The sequence below is a fragment of the Bacillus rossius genome (genome assembly GCF_032445375.1).
Source record: "Bacillus rossius redtenbacheri isolate Brsri chromosome 9 unlocalized genomic scaffold, Brsri_v3 Brsri_v3_scf9_2, whole genome shotgun sequence".
Classification (NCBI taxonomy): Eukaryota; Metazoa; Arthropoda; class Insecta; order Phasmatodea; family Bacillidae; genus Bacillus; species Bacillus rossius.
In genome coordinates this window covers 15,751,281-15,774,062 of record NW_026962013.1, presented here as the reverse complement: position 1 = coordinate 15,774,062, position 22,782 = coordinate 15,751,281, and the positions used below count along the sequence as shown (strand labels likewise).

Here is a 22,782-nt window from a genome sequence, read left to right as displayed (position 1 = left end):
AGACTGCACATACCCCTGTACACTCGGGAAAATAACGCAAGTTCATTGGCTGCCGACTTGTAAGTCGTCTCAGCTGGTTTGTCTGTGATTCGATCCTTCTTTGGTTGAGGGTTTATAACTGGTTGAGATTCGTCCAGATGAAGAGTAAGCCAATAGCAAAATTATCTAAGAGGTATATGTTTTGGAATTCTAGCCTATCACCGGATGAATCCGCGAATTTTGCCGGTATCTACTTATTAGACTGCAATGCGTAGGGACATGGGAATTTCGCGGATTCTTTCGGTAGCAACATAGACTGCAAACATTTTGCACCTTTGCATTTCCTTGATGATCGGATCACGATTTTCTCGACGCTCCCCTCCAAAATCGTGGGCCATTCTACTTGCAGCCAGCAGTAGAGTGGCCGAATCATGTAGGCCCACTCAAAGGAAGGTGAGTGTCTACAGTATATTTGGGTAGAGTATGCATAGGACTTGGAATTTAGCCGAAACCAATGGCAACATGGTATGCCTGAGCAGGCGGGTTTCTTCCTTGTGATTGGCGGCCGTCTTTAAAAGAAACCACTGCCTTATTTGGCCGGGCCACTCTGAATGCGTTTGCTTCCGAACTGAATTAATGTGATTGGTTTTCTAACAGCAGGCCTCTACCTCAGATAAACTCACCCAATAACGAAACCCATGCAATGCTACAGTGTTTTAACTCTCGTCAAGTTTCGAAATATTTTCGCGTACCATCCCCCAGCATTTCCCTGGTGGAGTGATTCCAACGAATCATAGAAAACGTATGTAAGGATGGCCGGAACGTAATTTAACAATCTTGGTCCTTCAGGAAGGCGAGTCCACACCTCTCCATTGTGTCCTTTTAGTAAACGAAAGTGTGCGAGGTTGTGAAGAATAATTACATAATTACATTATAAGTTGTTCTTTTTGGGGTGGGGGTAGGGGCTGGACTTTTCTGTAGTTGGGTCCATGTCTCTGTGCAGCACTTATGACCCGTCCCGGACTGTGACAACGCTATTGCGTCATCAGTGGAGGGTGACTATAATTAGAGACACAAAAACTTCATGGATTTTTTTTTATTGTGATGTATACTGCAAACATGTATACCTTTATTTTGCTGTGATTATTTTATCACCATTTTTTAGACATTCCCCTCTGCGACTGTGAATGAGTCAACTATCAGCTAGCAGTAGAGTGACTTGATCACATCGATCCATTGAAATACAGGAATCAGCCAATAGGAAAGCATCTGTGGGTCGAGTATACATAGGAATGTGAATTTAAGAATGACATTAAATGAATCCGCGTAATTTCCTGGACTCTGAGGATAATTTTACCATCGGGTTGCCCTTAAAGTTTATGTATTTTTCATCTTCAAGTGTGATTGTAAATTCGTTACTTTGAAAACCCTGAAGTACCTCTAGCTCTCGGTTATGTGAATGACGTGTGCCACGAGTCAAATATCAATACGGAGTCCAACGCTAGCAAGTATGTTTTGTATTAAAGAATGTGTTTCCTTATTGGCTGAGTTAAAATCGGTGACAGCTTCATTTATCGATCAGAACCAATAAGAAAATTAATGTTCCAAACATTAAAAAGTCTGTATTGAAATCTACTTAATAGTATAATTTCTTAATTATATCTTAAGCGGTAAAACGGCCGAGAGAAAGAAGAATTTTTTCTAAAAATATCACAGCGCGGGGTTTTTTGGCTTTCATTTCTTTCTCAGGTATTAAAGAATCCAGACTCTTTTTTGTATTTATTAGAAATTATATAAAAATAAAAATAATTCAATTTATATGAATTAACAATATTACTACTCACTTCAAAACTCATTCAAACGCACTTCAGGCAATCAATAATTATTGATAAATCAATAATGATTGCTTAACAACAAATATTACTCGCTCTTGAAATATTAACACTTTAAAGAAAAAGGGTGCCATTTGGAACACGCCAAATTTTTGAGTGAAATATGAAATTCATATCTACGCGGTAAATGCAGAGACTATCTCAACATCGCTCTCTACGCTGCTGGTTGAACAAGGAGGAACGCGAGTGCGCTGGTAGTAAATATAAAAATCAAAGCATTCACAGCTGACTGTATAGTGTACATATAAGGTTTATTTTCTGAAACAAGAGCATGCGCACACTCTCTGTATTATTTTTACGTTCATCTATCTTTCTCATTTCTATTTTTTTTTTTTTTGTGGGGGACGAATCATCGCACAACGAGAAGAACGAAAACGAGCCCAGCAACGTATATGGCATAGTGTTCTCTCTTCGTATCTATTTGGCCAAGTACCTTTTATCTGTCCTTTTCAAGTCAGAAACGTTCTGTCTTCCACGAAAACGTTGCATTAAAATTCGGCCTTGAAATTTTACTCTCATCGCACCCTACGAAGTTTTCACGGTTAGCTTGTCGTCTGTTGTGAATTCGCAGAAACTTTCCGTATCTTCCGCTCAGCTAGGCTCCAGCAGCAGCAGCACTGTGTTTTTTGTGGGGGGGGGGGGGGGGGAGAACACCGTCGGTGTGTTCGTTCTGACGCTCTCTTTCGGAGCGGCGACGACCGAATTCCTTTCACTCGACGCCTGCGACCTAACAAGGCGCCGTTCCACAGGCCCTCGTCACACACGCCTTTCTTCTCCCCTTCGCTGAGGGGGCCGCGCTACGGGCGGCGGTCAGGGGGAACTTTCTACAGCGACGCGGAACCAAGTGATCCTCCCCCCCCCCCCCCCCCCCCCTCTTTCCCCTTTTTTTCTGGACAGGCCCAAGTCCGGAGACGGGTCTTTCACAACTCGAGAATCACCCCCCCCCCCCTCACCAACCCCATCGGTCCAGGCCCACAAACTTCCGGGAGACGCCTCGACCCCCACGCCTGGCTAATTAAATGCAGTGAAAGGATCTTTCGTCCGGCATTAAGCGGTTCGGCGCATTCCGTAATACGGCACCAATCGATCCGCTAGTGTTCTGATTTTTTTATCATTTCTTTTTGAAGCGAAACTTCTTTGGGCACGATGGGAGTACAATTTCAAAGCCGAATTTTAATGCAACCTTTTCGTGAAACATTGTCGAAGTGAGTAGTAATTTTGTTCATTCTTGTTTTTTTTTCTCTATTTTATTCAAATTTCTAATAAATACAAAAAAAAAGTTATGTTCTTAAATAATTGAAAAAGAAATGAAATCCATAAACTTTACGCTGTGTTATTTTGTTTTTAAATTTAATAAATGCTTTTCCTGAGTAATACTAAGTAATATTATAAATGTGGTTGAATATAAATTTACTTTACAAAAAGTGTATATATTGTAGTTAGAATTGTTTTCATGCTATAGTAGGGGTCCTGGAATACTTAATATAACATTTTAGTGTGATTATTTCAACAGTGAGTAATATTTATTGCTAATTAATTACTATTGATTGATCACTAATTATTTTTGATATTCTGAGTAGTTATTTTGAGTGCGTAATAATTTTGTTAATTCATGTTTATTTAGAAAATCTGCTTCTTTCTCATTGCTATTGATTGATCACTAATTATTGTTAATATTCTGAGCAGCTATATTTTAAGAACGTAATAATTTTGTTAATTAATGTTTATTTTGAAAATCGGCTTCTTTCTCTCTCTCTCTCTCTCTCTCTCTCTTCCGTTTTACCACTTACGATATAATTAAGAGTCGAGGTTTCAACTGCCAAAGAAGTTTCACTTCTATCACTGGTACGGAGTTACATAACCTCTTTTTTCTTTTCTTTTAGGGTGTATTCAGGTTGTTTATCTTGGCCGCCAGGGTGTATTTCTGCGCTGCCGGCGGAGAGTTTTTTTTTTTAGTTTTCTCAAGAGTTTTCCATTACTGTTGTTTTTCATTTCGGTGAGGTGTTTCAAGTTTTCAATCCTCTTACACCGGTTACATTTCACATTTCACGAGTACATTAACGTAGTGGTTCTTTGAAGAAGGCCAACTGAAATATTCATGTAAAATTACAAATATGTGTAAATTTGTACATTTACATGAAAACAACTGTACCACTTCAAAATAGTGTTGCAGTTATACTGGGATCGGGTTCTTGCCTGGGCTTTATGCTTTGTGTTGTCCCAGTCCTCCTATAGTTAAAGTTATTTGTAAACCGTTCCCTGAATAGCTTTCCAGTCTTAACTGTGCACATTTATAAGAATGATTCAACAAAATAAAGTCAATTTGTTAAATATGCTATAATATTTCCATTGTTTAAAAAATATTATGCTTCAATGAAACATAAATTGAAATATAGATTTTTGCGCCAAATTTTTGTAAGAAATACTCAGTATTATCTCAAAACCATAGTCATGCGTTGTATAAAGTTACAGTATACGAGTATTTCTTGTATCTAGAACTATTTATTGACAACTGGTTTCCAAATGAATCTTTTTTTTTTTAAGTAAATGAATTATTTTTTCTATGTTGAACAGCTTATTACAACTTTTTGTAAATACCATTGCAGTATATATATATATATATGTATATATATATATATAAATTAATTTTTCTTTGGTTCGCTAATCCGGCATTTGCGTGGTCTCAAACGTAACTAACACTGTATTAATGACTGAAAATCCTGCAACCAAGTTTTTGCACTGCACACCAAATATCTGTTTGCCTGGGGGTCACACACAATAGCATGGCGTGCAACCGCCCATTTTTGGACTACACGCGTTTGAGTCAGGTGGAGAGAGGGGTGTGGCCAAGCTACTCGAGTGATGCTATACCACATAAAGAACAAACGTAAATCCCAATAATGCTGACAAAGGATTTTTTTCCCTGTAGCTGTCAGGTTCACAGACTCAGTGTGCTGGGGAATCGCTGGCCATAAATGTATTGGGTGGCCAGGCATGCCAAAACAAGCAATGTTTGCGAGAGACATACGTCAGGAAACGCATCCCTGTAAAGTTAAAGGGGCGAACAGTAGCTCGCAGATTTCAATTTCGCGCGCATGCAGGCGCTACTCCACTGGCTGAGAAGATGCGCGAAAGCAGGGCCTTTTTTTGCAGACGTTTAGAGTCAACCACACGCACTTGTAGTCAGCAGACTGCACCGTTTAAAATGTTCACCTTAAAATTACGAAGAACGCTGGTTACAATATATCCAGGGATCTTCGTAAATTTACAAATACTGAGTTCGCTTACCTGGAATATGAATCCAAAAGAATGTTCTTGGTATATTAACAAAACATTAATAAAACTTTTTAAGCCACTGTTATTTGGTCTATTTGTGCGTTTACCTTTGTTTAAAAAGAGAAATACAAATAGGAAGTAGAAGTACGGCTAAGTTTCTATGAAGATTCGGTTATTTGCAATTGTGAAGAATTCTTCGTTTATTTGAGTTAAATTCTTTGTTTAAAACAATTGGTTGTCTGTAAAGTCGGTTTACGGACGATAGTTAAACGTGACGTCATAATAAAACATTGATGAAATGATTGCATACTTTTATGAATAAAATTGAATCATTTTTATTTTAATAATAAAAGAATAAATACTTGAAATTATACTAGTAATCAGATTTTTAAAATGCAAGATTAATTAACCTTTATTGCCGAAATTGTTGTTGTAATAAGCAATGAAAACCACATTAACTTTTCACTTCACTTTATAAACAGTCGAGTGGAAGAGATATAGATGTGGCGCAAGCGTACAATGAGCGTAACGGGACACAGCGTAACGGAACAATGTGCGCAACGGGACACTTTTTTCGTGCGTGCAGCCGGCGTTCATCGATTTATTAGACGTCACGTCAAAATAAATTTACTGTAATTTCTAACAGTGTACAAATATTCAGTTATATAAAGTAACGAAGAACTCTTTGTTTATTTAAGGTAAATTCTTCGTCGAAGAGTCAGTAAATTTACTCTAATTTCTAAGAGTGTGGTTTAGAACACAACGGATGGTTGGTTTTTACTCTTATTTCTAAGTGTGGTGTAGAGCACAGTGGATGGTTGGTTGTGGTACGTTTACACTTTTGGCTTTGGGCGATTATCACATTGTTGACTGTTACTGAATACAATGCTGCGATTACAGATTTCATAAATAGCAATAGCACTGCACACTTTACAATCGCAGGGCTGGTAGATATGCACATGATGTAGGAGGAGACGAGAGGAATTGCAACAGAAGCAGTGCGAATTTACCAAATTGCACTTTCACAACAGAAGTGTACCCGTATACCTACAGCTTAACCAGTGACTGCCTAAAATTGGGAGTTTCCTACCCCAAAGGATGATGTAAGTTACACACGAACAAAAAGCTCTCGATAGTTTGATATGAGTTTAGAGGAAGACGTTACTAGAACACAGTGGTTTCTATAGGAAAAAAATTTTTTTAAGTCTATGAAATGAAATTTTTATATAATATATGAGTCGTGCTGAAACACGCGTTAATGGGTAATATCCGACTAAAGGGGTAGAAATGGGAAAGATTTTTTTTGAAAAAACAGAATATTCACTATAACTTCCATAATATTATGAATATCACATCCGTTTGAACGTTTTATAACTCGTAGGGAAAATACCAAAAACTTTTGTCTAAATATATTTTTGATAAGACCCACCATAACTGCAAGGGGTTGAAAAATAAAGGGCGGGATGACAAAAAAATGCGTAACTCCCTTAATAAGCACACTATAAAATTCATTCAAATTATTTGTAAATAGTTTAATTTTTATCCGAAACGTTTGTCTAAAACATTTTTTTATAAACGAACCATTGCAGTAACGGTATTATAAAAACAGAGGTAGAATTTAAAAAATCATAAATTCCGTACCACGTACAAAATTTATTGTAAAACCATAATCTACAAATTTTGTCTAAAATAATTTTTATACAACTATCCATTGATGCAAAGGATAATTAAAGAGGGGTTAAAATACAAACATAAATCCATAACTACGTTCATAAGCACACCATCAAATCCGTTCGGATTGTTTCATAATCTTATAATTCGTATCCGAATCTTTTATCGGAAACAATTTATGATAAGACGAAAAATTGCTAAAGGGAGTTGAAAAAAATAGGGGTTGATTTTTAAAAAGCTTTAATTTCCGTACCATGTACATTGTTACATCAGTTCTGATTTATTGTAAAACCTTAAATTATTATTAAGTTCTTTCGTCAGAAATATTGTTTCATACGACCTCATATTACTGCAAGAGGTGAAATAAACAGGGGATGAATGACAAAAAAAATTCATAACTCCGTTAGTAGGTACACTATAAAATCCGTTCAAATTGTTTGCAAATCCTAAATATATTACCTAAAACATTTGTCTCAAACAATTTCTGCTACAACCAACCACGGCAATGGGTGGATAAAAAGGGGTTAAATTACGAAAATTAATTCATAGCTCCCTTAGCAAGCACACCATAAAATCCATTCAATTTTATTTGTAAATATTATAATATGTATGTAAACCTTTTGTCTGAAATAATTTTTTAAAAGCACAAACAATAATTGCAAGGGGGGAAAAACCTGGTTTTGGAATAAAAAAATAAATAAAACTTCACTACCATGTACGCTATCGAATCTAGTGTTATTTTTATTTAAATTTCTAAATATTATTTAAAACTTTTGTTAAAATAATTTGTTATCTAAAAATTGCTGCAAGGGGTGGAAATAACAAGGTTTGAATCATTGAATACTATCAATCAGTTATAATTGACTGTATTTCCTAAACTAAAACTTTGTCTGAAATTTTTTTTAATGAAACGAACTATTACTGTAAAACAGGGGTTGAAATTAAAAAAAAACTTTCTTAGTATCAAATCCATTCAAACTTATTTCAAACCATATTATTATCTTAAACCTTGGTGCAAAAAACATTTTATAGGACCACGTTTATAGTGCAAGGATTGAAAAAATAGTTTTTTAAGGTCCCGTTGGCATAATATTGTTATGAGTATAATGTGAAAGGAAAACTGGTTTCGTAAGGTATAGCCCAATTAATTGGTTCAGTTTTATTTATTACTTAAGTCTACACCATAAATTTAATTAATGTACTCAAGATCTTTGTCCACAACAATTAGTCTTACACTGGTCATTGAAACGTCAACACTTTCCACTGGAGCTTGACTCGACAGCGGCTCGCTCTTCTGTCCGCCTCTGTCCACTTCTTTTGCACACGCACCCACACCGCGTGGCAGTACAGTTCCCAACTCGCAGGCATCGCCTCCCGATAGGTCCGGTTCGCTCAGCAAGGGCCACTTTCCCTCTTCGCCTCTCGCTGATCGCACGGGTATCGCCAGTATCACTCCCCGAGGGGAAGATTCTCTCCGCTGATCCGCTCGGAACCCTCGTGGATGCCGAGGTCACTGCTTTTATAATCTTAGCAGACTTTCTGGAACCAACTGGGGGGTTGGAAGTGTCGTGTCACCTTGGACCGACCCGACACCCGAAAAGTCCAGAAAGATGGTGTTTATTCGCGCCACTCCGTGCGGCGGCCTCGGGGAAACCCCGCAGAATTCCCAGGCCCCTAAAAGCGTCATTGATAGTGGCCTTAGGCGAGACGGTGTGAGTGGTGCGGAAAGGGGGGAGAGGGTAGCAAGGACCCTTGTAATCCGGCCAGGCACGCGTGGCATGCCTTACGTCAGTGGACGGCGCGTGACGTCATGTGGCCGTGCGGGGCCGCCAGCCAGCTCCGAACCTTGGCGCGCGTCGCGGTCCTGTCTGCGTTCGTAACAATATGTAATTCGTTCTAATATATTTAATGCTGGATTCATTGAGTTTAAAACATTCATAATATTTTCGCTGCGTGGAAAAGGAGAAAATGTTCAATCGATATTTTGTAATATTAGAGAACATAAATATGTTATTAATATTAAGTTCTTATAATGGTCCAGAAATTTATAGTCGTTTTCAAAATATTTTCAGAAGAAATAAGAACGTTTAAATCTACCTACGCCTGTAAACTGTGCCGAAATGAATTTTTTTTTTTGTTTTATCATGACATGCCGCTAAGTGTTTGAACACATATTTGACGTTTCCGAAAACGCGGCGATTTTTCTTCCTTCCGACGTCGCGCGAACATTCACAGCGTTAAAGAATTTTCGAAGCGGAGCGGGAAAAGGAGGGGGGGGGGGGAACTGACTTCGACGAGGAATTTCCCTGTCGCTGACGGCATCAATCATTTGGCGTCGAAGCGACAAGAACACGCTAGTGGATCCGAAACGATTTATAACTGCCGCCGAAACCCTATTACTCCACGTCTTCCCCTCAAACTACTTCGCCCACGCTAGATGGGGCTGGGATGGCGGGGTCGCATTCGTAAACCACTTTTCGCAAGAAAGACGCATGATGTGTGTAAAGACCCTATTGATAAAATTAATTGCTCACGTTGATTAAAAAAAAAACTGTGTAGTTTCTCTCCAGAACTTCAGGCTTCTTTGAGTCTTATTGAATTTAAAATAAATATTTTTTTTTCTCTTCCTCTCTTTTCCGCTCCCTTATCTTAAACTCTAGACTATAACTATTTAAGTTGGGCCCAGGTAAAACCTGCATAGATACAGGACAAATTCTGGGCTCATTCACGCGCGGTTAAATAGTGCGAGCATTAAGCAGGCAACTTCATAACAGGACAAGGAGGATGGTCCAGGAAGAAGAGCTGGTCGGGGCAGAATGTTGCAACCATGCTGGGGTCGGGAGCTTGGACTTCGCGGTCCACATTGGCGTCTGTGCGCGTCTGGGTTGGTGCAAGTGTCGCATACACCCCTGGCGGCGAGCGACTTCATTCCTCTCCCAACAGGCTGCCAGTCAGAATTTTCGCTCTCTTAATCTCTTTTCTCTATTATTTATAGTCTTTCTCTTTTACTCTCACTCTCTTTCTCTGTGGGTATGAAATCGCCCCTGGCCTATAGTAAGGAACCATCCCAGGATTTGCCTGTAGTGATTTTGGGATCATTGTAAAACTGAAAGGATTATGTTCTGATTCGGATTCGAACTGTGGTTCTCTGTGGAGCCTTTCCACCGCATCACTTCGCTCAACGGTAATAAATATAATTTTCTTCATTAAAAAATCGTCAGCTTCATAATCGTATAGTACCTATGGTATATTTTATTTCTTTTACAATTTCACAGACGAATAAACGAAATCAAGATCATAAAAATATTTTTACGTGGCTACTAGCCACGAGGCTGGCCAATCATACTGCGAGAGGGGTGAGATTTTGGTAGCATCCGTCTCTCCTCTACCGATACACGCAAATCCGATTAGCGGCCTTTCCAATAAGTTCGCGGCTCATCTTTGTCTTTCTCTCTCTCTCTCTCCAAGATTCGGTAGACCTCCCGAGACCCGCCGCTAGAAGTGGCGTAGCTAGGACACCATTATTCTCGCAGCTTCGAGTGTCAAGTTGGGACCTGTGATGACGCGACTCTTATGAGGGCTACGAGAACTTCTCATGGGACGAAACTAGAAGCGCAAAAGACAAAAGACGAGGGCCGACCTGCGAATATCAATGAAGTGAAATGAGTAATCTCTTTGGCGAGCGATAGCGGACGACGAGATATCGGCGCCATTTGTGAAGATCGGAGCATCAGGAAGCGGAGAATTTGGGAAAGGGTTGCCTTCGCGGTGGACGAGTGAGTAGTGCTTAGCAGCGAGTTGGGACAGAGGTGCGCGGTAAGAGACAAAAAGTAGAAATAGCCACTGTCGATCCGAGATCCGGTGGGGAGAGACATTGTGGACTTTTGAAAGTGTTATTAACATGTATACAGTCGTTTAATTATTTTTAATTTAGGAAAACAGTGTATACAGTAGTTGATAAATAAAACTCTGAGTAATTAATTGTGATATCCTTCCGGACCCGTTTCCCGGCTTGTAACAATAGATACACCAAATCCTACTCATATAAAAAAAATTGAGAAATGTTAAACGAGAGTAATTAACAGTTTGCGACCAAATAAAAAAAATCGTGGGAGAAAATTTTAAAGAAATGTTTTGAGATAGATGCATGGGAAACACGTAAAAAAATTACAAATAAAAATAATTTTGTATTATTATAAAATACGATATTTCAATCGTGTCTAAAAATTTTACCAGTTGAGATCGAGGCCTGAAATTTTCCGTTACTGTAAATACTATTTTTTCCCCATTTTAAAAAACCCTAGTTATTGAAAATTACTTTCGTTAATTCTTAAATCCAAATGTAACTTTAACCTTTAAAGTGCCAGCTGGGAATCGAACTAAGGTCCGCAAGCAAACCGCCTGAAAGTCGAGGTTCATCGCGACGTCGGCTCACGTTCTCAGGCGAATGGCCTTCAGCCGCGGTTGTTATTAAAAAGAAATTTCATTTTGATTGTCTGATAGACCACAAGGCTGGATCGCTCTATCATCTAGCCATGTTGACGTATTTATAAGTATTAACAGAGTTTTATACCTTATCCTACATGTTAATGAAGTTACTGAACATTAGTAATTTCGTCATTAGTTAATCTTTATTATTAATTTATTTTTGTTTTAATTAAGTATATAATCTGACCAGTATAATTGAAAAATTAAAGGGAGTAGTAGAATGTAAGCCTAAATCCCTTACGCCACACGAAAGAAAACATTTTTTTGTGAATATATATTTTATTAATAAATATTATTATGTGCTGGGAAGAAAAGCCAGTGCTAGTAACCCATAAAACTTATTTTATTGCCTTAAATAAGTTTTTGTTTCTTATTTTCACTCGGATAACCAGTTTATTTTGGGCTAACCTCGAAATAATTTTACAGACACCTTTAAATATTTTTCACGTGTTAATATTCAAGTGTCATTCCTTGGGAGGCACTAATTCACAAGTCTTTTTTTTTTTTTTTTTTTTTTTTTTTTTTTACTCGTAAATCCCTTCTCAGTCAACAATGGAAGTACAGCAGGCTCGGAAATTGTTGTGAAAATCATTTATGAGGTTAGGAACTGTCAGAAGATGTCAAGCTGTGACATAGTTGAAGTCATTTTTTCAGCATAACAATGTTTGCAACAATCAAAAAAAAATTGCATGAATCGTGCTTTTACAACGTCTGAAAGATGGTTAACAAGTCCGAATGAGAATCTCCGTCGCTAAAGCACAGTCACTACCATCAAATACGGTTCCTTTTAAAACTTGTTTCGCATGTTCTGTGCTCAAGTAACTTTTCTCAGATTTGACCGTTGTTATTAGTAATGGTCTACGTGCCTTGTTGCTCAGTCAACAGTCGTGTTTCTGCCGGTGTTGGTGAACAATATTTCGTGCGTCGCTTCGCAAGTGACACTTTGAGGAAGGAAAAAAAAAAGGACGCCGCTGGTTTTCTCTATCGAGAACTTGTCAAATCTGATAAAAAAAAAAGTCACGTGACGCGTACACACTTTCTCACTGGCAGTCGTCCCGGTCAACTGAATCTGATTGGCTCCGGATGCTGCCGCGCTCTTTCGAGCATTTGGTGATCTGACGAGATTCCTGTGACGCTTTCTTTCCGGCCCAATATCCGAGATGCTCGTGTCCTCGTGGTGCTGTCGAAACGATCAAAGAATCGCCACGGGTTGGGCTCGGAGGGGTATTGGCGAGGGAGGGGAGACTTCCACGGGTGCGTTGGTTTTCCTTACCTCGTTATCGTCATCTGAAGGAGCCTGAAGTCGACGACGGTCGATCCCGGCGATGGGAGTTGAAAGTCCGATTCGTGATACTTCCTCGGCGCGGAAGACGACGGTTCTCGCGTGGTGTCCGACCCGAAGCGAGACCCAAAACCGGGCGATCGTCGACTCTCGCACGCGGTGGACGCACTTGTGTCGGGGAGACGGAGAGCAGGGAAGTTTCGGGAGAAGTCCTGGCGGCGTCGGCGTCTCGGGGTCCTTTCCCCGCGGCTCTGTCGACCACGAGTGTGCTATGGCGTCTTTCGCGTAACCGCTTTTGAGCCGGCCCGCCCCGCAAGGAGGTCAGGTCGACGGGATGCCTTCTGGGCCTGCGGTCCCGGGGGGGGGGGGGGGGCGGGGGAGGAGGAGGAGGAGGGGGGGCGAGTCGTTCTACAGTTCTCCCTTTCTCGCAGAACTGCACTCTCCCTTTCCACGGCCCGCCCCGCCCCGCCCCGCCCCGCCCATGCCCGAGCTGCAGCGGCGGGCTGGCGCACCTCCGCGCGGTGCGTTTTGCAACGGCAACCACGGGGCCGCTAAGGGCGACACTGACCCGCGCATCGCACGCCTCCTCGCCTCTACTGGCGTGCACGCTTCTCGTCGGTGACGCGACTCTATCGGAACTCAGGCGGTGATCCTGGAATATCACGCTGGAATATCAAAGATTAATTCTCCTTGCACTTTGTTATACCACTTGGAAAATAGCGTGTTTAGAAATTTTCGAACCTGAAATCGTCCGTGAAAACAACCTATTCTGTCTTTCCCACTGTCCAAACATTGTAATTAGTATTTTTTTTGTTAATGGAATAGAACTATTGATGTATACTTTAAGGTTTTTTTTTTAATTTGTATATTTACATGAAAACCACTGTATAACTACAAAATAGTGTGCGCAGTAATACTGGGTTCGGATTCCAACCATTGCATTTATGCTTTTTATTGTCCCAGTACCTCCAGTGGTTAAAATAATTTGTAAACCGTTTCCTGAATTACTTTCCAGGATTAACTGTGCACTTAATAAACATAATACAACAAAACAAAGTAAAATTATTCGAATATTTAATTATCTTATCCACGGTTTAGAAAATTATGCTTGAATGAAATATCGATTAAAATATAGAATTATGCACCAATTTTCGTAAGAAATAATCAATGTTATCTTTAAGACGTATTTCATTTATGCAGAAATAACCATAGCTATGAGTTGTACCAAGTTACAACATCTTGCTTGTATTATGAATTACAAAGTTACAAACTATTTCTTGGCAGTTGGTTTCCAAAGGAATCTTTGTTAAAAGTACAGAAATTGTTTTGTGTATAGACAATAATCTTTACTGGAATTTTCATACCTAAATATAATTCTATAAACACTTGTTTTAGTCATTTTCACTCTCCTTAAAGTACAGTTTGAAAAAACAATATCCTGAAACATAACACTTAATCAAACGTCAGTGTTTTCTTAAATGTTTTACATAGCAGAGACCTCTAGGATAAAAATAGGCGTGTTTAATTAACGTGGTTTTCCTGAAGCTCCGCACGCCGTATATGTTTCCAGGGATGCAAGGCTATTAACAAGTTTTTTTCTTTAAACTTACGAAGTGGAATAAATGAAGGAACTGATGGCTAGCGTTGTTTTAACGGTTACCAGTCTTTGTTTACAGTAGACATTCAAACAGATTACCTTCGGTGCGTATGCATTCCACTATGACTATACCTACTCATGTAATTATATGTTGAAATTACAAAGTTTTAAATGCACCAACCAGCCAACTGGAATAGTGCAGGACGTAAGAGCACTCTAAATCTTAAGTGAAATAACATTAATGGAAAAATACGACGTTAAATACTATGAACGCTATGTGGATTAGTATTGGCCCTTCCCTTTATTTTCACGTAAATGTACTAAGTAAAAAATTTTCTTAATATTGTTTTAAATATTGCTCTTTTTAACCAATTTAAGTGAATTGGTGTAACTCTGTAATTAATGAAAGCCTCGATTAACAAGATTTTTTAACGCGTTTCTACGATGTTTTTCTATTGCCTTCCGCGATAAAATAGTTTTTTTAACTGTGTTTTATAAAAATATAAAAATGAGTACTCACGTTAGTAATAAATCTTTTTTTTTAATAAGAATAATAAGTTATTGTGCTTCCAAATAAATACCAAAAAAAATAAGACACAGTAATTGACACATCCAATAATATATCCTGTGTAAAAATTATGATACGTAAATGGAAAATTTACCATGATTATGCAAAATGGGCCTCCTTTCCTGGTGCAAGAAAAAAGTTTTATGGCATCTTCGGCTTATGGAAATTTCTCCCGTATTCATTTTCACATCATCTATACAACATTAAGGTCCATCAATTTGTTGCCACCTGTACACGATGATTTATTTCAGTCATCTTTCACTTAAAAAATTCAGCGCATTTTTAAAAACAAACAAACGCAAACGCAGTGAAATCGTCTTATGAATGCTTCTATTACATTATGTACTCAATTTTTCCCCAGAATAATTTAACGACGGCCATTTCAAATCTATAGTAAATATATATAAAATTGGATGTTGGTATGAATGGTGTTGATAAACTCAGACACCATTTGGCCGATCGTTATGAAAGTTGGCCCATTGAGGTGTTTTTTTTTTTTCATGGAGAAGGTTTTTTTGTAACTCGTCGGTAGATTGCGCTGCAGCGCATCAACTTCTAAACCGTTAAACCGAACGCCATGTGTAAACAGAAAATCATAGGTCATAGACATACAAACAGTAATTGTGTGTCATTTCTCTACGTCCAACAACACTGTCATATAACGATATTCCTTTTGCTTTAACTCGCAGACAGTATATCACCCTTGTCTTCAGCTCGGACAACGCCGGGAACTGCAGCTACTCAGAGAGACGAAATTTTATTCAATATGCAAAGAGAAATGACGCTCTTTGCCCCCTATTTCTGTAGACTATATTTCCATTAATTTCATGACTTCATTGAGTGAGAAACTAACCGTGAAAAAGATATCTAAATTCTTACGGCGCTTTTACAAGGGAAGCTTTCTTTTCATAGACGAGAGAGCCAAACGCCCGATCGTGCATCTTCGGTTGTTTTTTTTTTTGGTTCATTGTAAATAAATATGGTGGTGTTGATAAAAGGATACTAATGGTCAATTAGGTTAGGTTAGTTACATTATAAATACTTTAAAACATTGTGGACAGTTGATTTGGTTAGGATAGCTACATTAAAGATACTGTGAAATCATGTAAACGGTTTCCTAGCGCAGGATAGCTAAATATTAAAAGGTTATTTGCTAAACAACCATAAAGTGATTTTACAGTATTTTTAATTTAGCTATACTTACCTAATATAACCAACCATCCACAATGTTTTAAAGTATTTATAATGTAGCTAACCTATCATATGCTTCTTTTGACTCAAAAAAACATGATACCGTTTTATCTTCATTTACTGAATAATTCTTTAAATTACTTCTTGCTAATTTTAGAATGACATCTTATAAGTTAAAACCGCGCATTTGGAGAATAAATGCCCGCGAATTTTTTTTTTTCCCAAATAAATACACCTGTTGTGGCACGGAAAAAAAAAGTTAGCATGAACTTCGGGCAACTTCGGGTGTGGCTCTCTCGTCTGCGAAATGAAGGCTTACCCTTTTACAACCTGGTGTATCAACAAATATATTTTTTTTTTGGTAGTCATTGGTTCACGATCAGTTTTTACACGTTCAAGCAATAATTTCACAGTAACAAAAAAAGGTTGTAGACAACAGACTGTAAATTTTTGCTAAAAGATAATAATCGTTTAAATGTGTGTTTGTATTTGTTTGTTTTCTTATTAACATCTTATATCTTTTCTCCCGCTTGATTATCTCCCAAGATATTATTTTTCCTAAAATAAAACCTCATTCAACATTGTAAAAAGTAGTTGATATTTATTTAACGTTAATAGTCCATTCCCAGAAAGCATACATCTTGGCTTAATTTTCTTCGGAGATCGTATCTCTAATTATGAAACCAAACTTACCATTTTTCACCTACTAGGGAAGGATTTTCGAAACTTCGCGTATTTTTTGTGTTAGTCCAGCATTTAGGCTATCTTTATTTCATATTTCATTAAAATCCTCTACACAATTTTTTACGGGATATTTGACAAAATAACAGAAAACCATTCTAAAATTGTTCTTGTGGCTTCTGTGTCACTTTTTACCACCAAATCTATCATTTATTAAGACCATGTTAAATTTACAAATACACCTGAATTAAAATTTTATCTTAATTTAAGATAATTCCTGTCCCGACCGGCGGACCGACCTCTGGTTGCAATCACGCGGGAACTCAGGGACAAAACGTGTTATCTATATGGAAAAATCCCGCCTTGTTTATCTGCTACCCACGGGAAAGGCCTGGCGTTACACCAAAAAGCTATCCGATTTTAAAATTCCTGTGTGTACTCCCTCTTCCCTCCCCCTTCCCCCGTCTCAGCGATCATCTAGCGACGTTATCGTGGGAAGTTAGCTGAAATTTAAAAAAAAAAACAGCTGTTCGTGCTTAATTTAACTTTAACTTTAAATTTGTAGTTATTTGAAATAAAACAGGATTCTTCAACAAACACCTCGTCCCGTATTAACATAGCCTCGTTGTACTTTTTTTCAGATGCTAAGAGACCGAACTTTGAAGTTTTCCAAAGAGGGGTTAAAACTAGCTTAACTGTCATAGTGTAAAGAAAATTACGATAACCTATATTTATTTTTCATGAAATAACACAGCTATAAGGTAGCGGCTCGTGGTTGCCCTGATTTTGTTCTGCAAAGTAGTTAACTTATTTTTTTAGACGATTTTCGCTGCTTTAAAATATTGAAAAAGAAATACTTTACTTTTTTCTTTCAGGACTATTTTAAAACACCTATTGCAAAAAATTCTAAAACTGAGGTAAGCCGAAGGCAATACAGGACGAATACGCGAAGAACTTTAACTAGTTTTTCTTCCTTGTCTCGGCGCTCGAAATTGTCTTCAGTCACGCTCAGGTATGGTTTTTTTTTTTTTTTTTTTTTTTTTTTTTGCATTTACCTACTCATGGTTTGGTTTTCAATATGTTGAAATTACGCAACTAAATGAAAGTAAACTCACGATTTCGTGTAACCTAACGCAATCACTATAGTTTGAGTCAATCAGATTTACTATGACTTAAAACATTTATACCGACATACACCATTGCTGGTTTTCACTGATCTTGCCTGATGACGGCAACAGATGTCAGTTCCCGAAACTTCGCAACTGTTTAGTCGTGGGAAGCCTCCTGTGTTTGTTTGTGCCGTTGTCGTTGTTCTGTCCATATTATTTGTTTTTTATTATCGTTGTGTTCACCTGTTTGTCGCTGTGTAGTCTCCAAGGTGGTTTGAATATCTGTTTTTTTTTTTCCTGTTCCTGTTACAACGCCTCGTCGTCAGCCAACTGTGTTCATCTGTGCCGTTATATATATATATATATATATATATATATATACACATGTATAACTAATTCCTTCCACGGAATTCTCTGTGCTGTCCATTCACGCAACAATTGACATTTCGACTGATTTTCGTTGTTTTTCCTGTGTGTTTGTGTATTCGTCATTCTTGTTCATTCTTGTGATTTCTCTACGACATACAGTGAAAACAAGCAACGGGGTTCGTCCAAATTTGTCCCAATTTGGGATCACCTGTTTCAAAAGTTTGTGACAATGCTTCATACTTCTCATCAGTAGAGATGAGAAATCTTTTATTTACTTGGGGAAGTAAGTTAGTGCAACTATCTCCTACCATCCCCAAGGAAATATCGTTGAGATATATAACAGGACCCTGAAGATAGTTCTTCGGGCTCTCCTTGATGATTCTCAGCGCAAGTGGGATGAATCCATGTACTGCCTGGCTTTGTGTCCATAATGAAAAATGGTACTAAACATACTCCCGCTCAGCTTTTCCTAGAGATATCATTGTTCCACCCTCTGGTGAATATGTAGTCATTGAATCCATTTTTATGAGAATCTGTGAAAAGTGAAAACATTGAAGATACTTGTGCCGATGTGTCCAAGAATTTAACAAAGTATCACCAGAAGATCTCTGTTAAGTATAATGTCAACAAAACTAATGTGTCTTATAATGTAAGAGATTAAGTGTTACTTGGATCTCGCTTTCTCAGTTACAAAGGAGACTATTTTTCTTCTAACTTGGCCTCCCTGTGGTTGGGCCCCTTCAAAATAATTGTATGACAGAGGTGTTGGTAGTGTTGGAGGATTACAACCAATAGTCGAAAATTTTTAAAGCCCACATGGGGCAATTAAATAAATGTATCACTTAGTAATTATGTTTTGAAATGCTGTAAATTTCTCTTTCTCTCGAAACTAGGTTTTTTTAAATATTTTTATGATGTGTTAAATTATATTTTTCTTTCTCTTGTGAAACGTATATAGATTAATAAAGTATTTTGTCTGTAGTCATATTTCTCTCGGTGAGAGTTTTAACGCTTATTATGAATCTAGACAATTTTTACCTTGTGATAAAATAATTGTTCGTGTAGATTTTTCAATTGATGTTGGTCATGATATTTAAATGTCTTTTTTTTATCTCTTTGCAAAAGTGTTTTTTGGGGTATTAAGCTATTTAGGAATTTCTCTTTTTCTTCTCTTACCTGTCTTATGTTCTGAAGATAAAGTATTCCGAGTGCAACTACATCAGCTTCAATGAAGACCTTTAAACGACGTCCTCGAGACCACAAAGCTAATGATAGCGAGCCAGCCCCCGTCTACCAAATCATTAACCAGTTCATATACCAGCAACAGCACCCGCATCAACACCAGCACCAGCAGGTACCTATGTCCGCTTCCTTCATCACTTCATCTTCCAGATCTGTGTAGTCTCCAACAGGTGAAGAAGTGGCGTGAGACTGGCCATCCATTATTCTTCAGGAAGAAGACGCCCTCATAAAGTGAAGTTTTAGGGGAGGAGGATGTGACCGTGTGAAAGGTTACAAACTACTTATTTATTCTGTTTTTATCATTCAAAATGTTTTAAATCCATATTCCCTGTTTCAAGAATCATTAAAAGAATGTGTTAACTGAAATGGAAGAAATTAAATTTAAAATTTACCTAAAAGTCTCGACATGATCGAGGTTATTGGAGACGATGAAAGGCAAAAAGTTGCTGATGGAATTTTAGAATAAATGGTTGTTTTTGGGAAAAGGAAGTAAGTACCACGAAAAAAAAAAAACAATCAGCCAATGCAACGTCCGCCACGTTTCCTACTTGATCGCTTGCCTCGTAGATCTGACCACTCAACCACAGTGGCACCACGATTGCCGAAGAAAACAGGAATGTGTTGGGGGAGAGATAGGGAGTCTTGTCCCAACTGAAAAAAAAAATCCCCTCTCAAAAAGATCCGTTTGCACTTGCAAAATCTTGAAAGTGAAACGGGAATGATAAACGTAATTGTATAGGTCCTCCTTGGGAATCCTACAGATTTACCCACCACCACCGTAGAAGAGGAATACATCGGCACAGGTGAAAGATTATTTCCTGTAAAATGAAATAAACCACATACTGTAGATTTCAAAAATAAGATTATGTAATTTACTGTTTGTTTAAATTGTAGCTCTGGTCTGTTTGGTACCATAAAATAACCACATTATCGCTTTTTAAATGTGACGTAACAGGCGATAGGTGAAAATTTAAAATTTAGATTGCTTCGTAGAAATATTCTCATTGTATTTCGTGAAATATTTTTTTTTTTTACTAATATGTTTTGGATTTAGAAGATAACAAAGGCCTCGATTTATTATCACGCACAGGTGGCCTTTACTATTGTGGAAGTCTTTTTTAGCTTGATTCAGTGCGGCGAACTCTGCGATGAGTGCGTTCTCTTCCCTGAAGCTCAGCGTATTATTACTAAGAACGACGCCAAAGTGGCATTTGTTGCTGCGTCACTCCGCGTTACATTCCTGTAACCCATTACACCAGTGTATTCTGTGTCATGTAACTTGTCTTAAACTTGGAAGTTCTCAAAAGTAGTTCCAATGGTATGAACATAGTCTGTCTCGTGAAAAACGTCTTGAATTTGACATTACTCAAAGGTGTACCAATGGTACAATCTGTCTCATGAAACTTGTCTTCAATTTTACATTTCTCAATATTAGTATCAATGGTATGAGTATAGTCTGTCTCATATAACTTGTCTCAAATTTATACAGTTATTAAATGTAGTACCCACAGTCTTTGCATCCTTCTACTACTATTAATCTGTCAAAAGTGTTAGTCAGCAATTGCGTGTGGTTGCCAGTGTTCAAAAACAAGCTCCGAGTGTTGCTTTGCAAATGACACTTGGAAAATGGGGACACCAATGGCACTACTTTCAAAAACTGTGAAGTTCGATAACACTGACTATACCTGCCCTTGGCTACTTATATTCTTGGCCCCCATCTAACTCCCCCTTCCCCTTCTCCCACCCACCATCAAGCTCCTCTTTTCCAATGACACATCACGACTACCAACGTCTTGCCGCTGAGGGAATTCCAAAAAGGCTTTCCAATGGCACGATCCTGGAAATTCTTGTTTTTTCAAGTTTTCCCCTTTCAATGCGGTTATTTTTATCAAGGCTTGTGGTTTTCGCATTTGAGCGAAACGTAATTTTGCGGTTGTATCTCTCCTTCAGTTAACTTTTTTGTAAAACTTTCTTTACTAACCGAAGATTTTCTTGCTCATATCTAACAAAGCTATATCAAAACCTTTGAAAATGACTCTGGGGTATTGTTAAACACGTTAAAACCTTGGCACATTATAAACTATTTAATAAACTATATGGGAAACGGTAAAACACTGGAAAAATTACAGGGATCTTTACAGGGTCAGAATACAGTACCTACTTAAAAATAAACCCTTCACTAGTAGAATTATGTTGTTATATATATATATATATATACATACATACATACAGCACGGAGGCATTAAAGCTGTATCTTTCCACGCTGACGTTCTCATATTGGTAGGGGTTTTAACTTAAGCCCCACCCCAGCTACTGGACATCAACTCTTCGTTTACGACGCCTGTCCTTCACGCCTCAAGATCGAAGTTGACGTCACAGAGAGACAGGTGCGACTTTCTATGGCGCGACCTGTCGCCACTTAGACGAAGTAGCTGAGTGTCTAATCCTCTGGGGACCAGAACTCAGCCATTTCTCCAGCGGTTGTGACGCGATATTTTATGTTGTGCCGAAACGTAGACACGAGTCAGTCCTCTAAACAAACAAAAAATGGAAGTCGTTAAATTAAAAAATATATATTATTTTTTCGTATACACCAACACCCATTTTAAATTTATTTTTAAATATTCCAATTATAGTCAACTAACTGATGTCTAACATCTTAGCTCTCGATGTACGACATTTGATAGGAGTAATTTCGTTAATGGAACGGAAATATGTAACCACGGTGCTGCCATCTGTGGCGGATGGCGCGAACCAAAGTTCATAAAGCCAAAAAGGATAATTTATAGCATGAATTTTAACAATATGGACAGTATTTTAATAAAATTACTTGTCGAAAATAGGTCCAAAGTCAGGGTTTTGTATTTTTTTTCAAGTCTTTTTTGCTTTTAACGGAGAGCCGTTTCATTACATACATAGTTTAAAATTTAGGTCTGGTAATCAAATGATTTAATAGTAGACGTAGCTACTCCAGAAACGAATTCTAGTGGCGGGTGTGGAAACTACGTGTGATTCGCGTCCAGAAATTTAGTTGAAAACACTATTTATATATACAATATATATTTGTCGTGCTTGGACTTTGTGTCCAAGTATTGTATTATAAGTGTATTTTCAACATGAGAACCGTGAATTTGCACGTTACTGGCTTTTTACAGATGTTTTATACTGTGTTATTTATTGCAAATTTTGATTTCTTAATGTGGTGGTTTAAAACCCCTAATGCACCAACTTTATCGTGCGTATGTTTTTATCAAGGTATTTAGTCACAGATGTATTTAACTGAGAGTGCGGCTTAACAATCTAAATAATTATAAATACTTACATGAACGAACACGGAGTCGAAACTGGGACCGCAAAACTGGCAAAGAAAGTACCCCAATTACCACACCACCCATATTGGCAATGATGATTTACTAGATGGTTGACAAAAATAATTT

At 37.9% G+C, this 22,782-nt stretch overlaps 1 protein-coding gene across 1 annotated transcript in view; it reads right to left on the bottom strand.

Annotated features, from left to right (window-relative positions):
- LOC134542854 (peroxidase-like) overlaps nucleotides 1-12,901 on the bottom strand; it is a 68,286-nt gene extending 55,385 nt beyond the window's left edge. The window contains exon 1 of the mRNA XM_063387424.1: nucleotides 12,580-12,901. Within this exon, the coding sequence (XP_063243494.1) occupies nucleotides 12,580-12,593 (14 nt within the window). The 5' untranslated portion in view covers nucleotides 12,594-12,901. The remainder of the gene's footprint in view (nucleotides 1-12,579) is intronic.
- Between the last annotated feature and the right edge of the window lie 9,881 nt (nucleotides 12,902-22,782).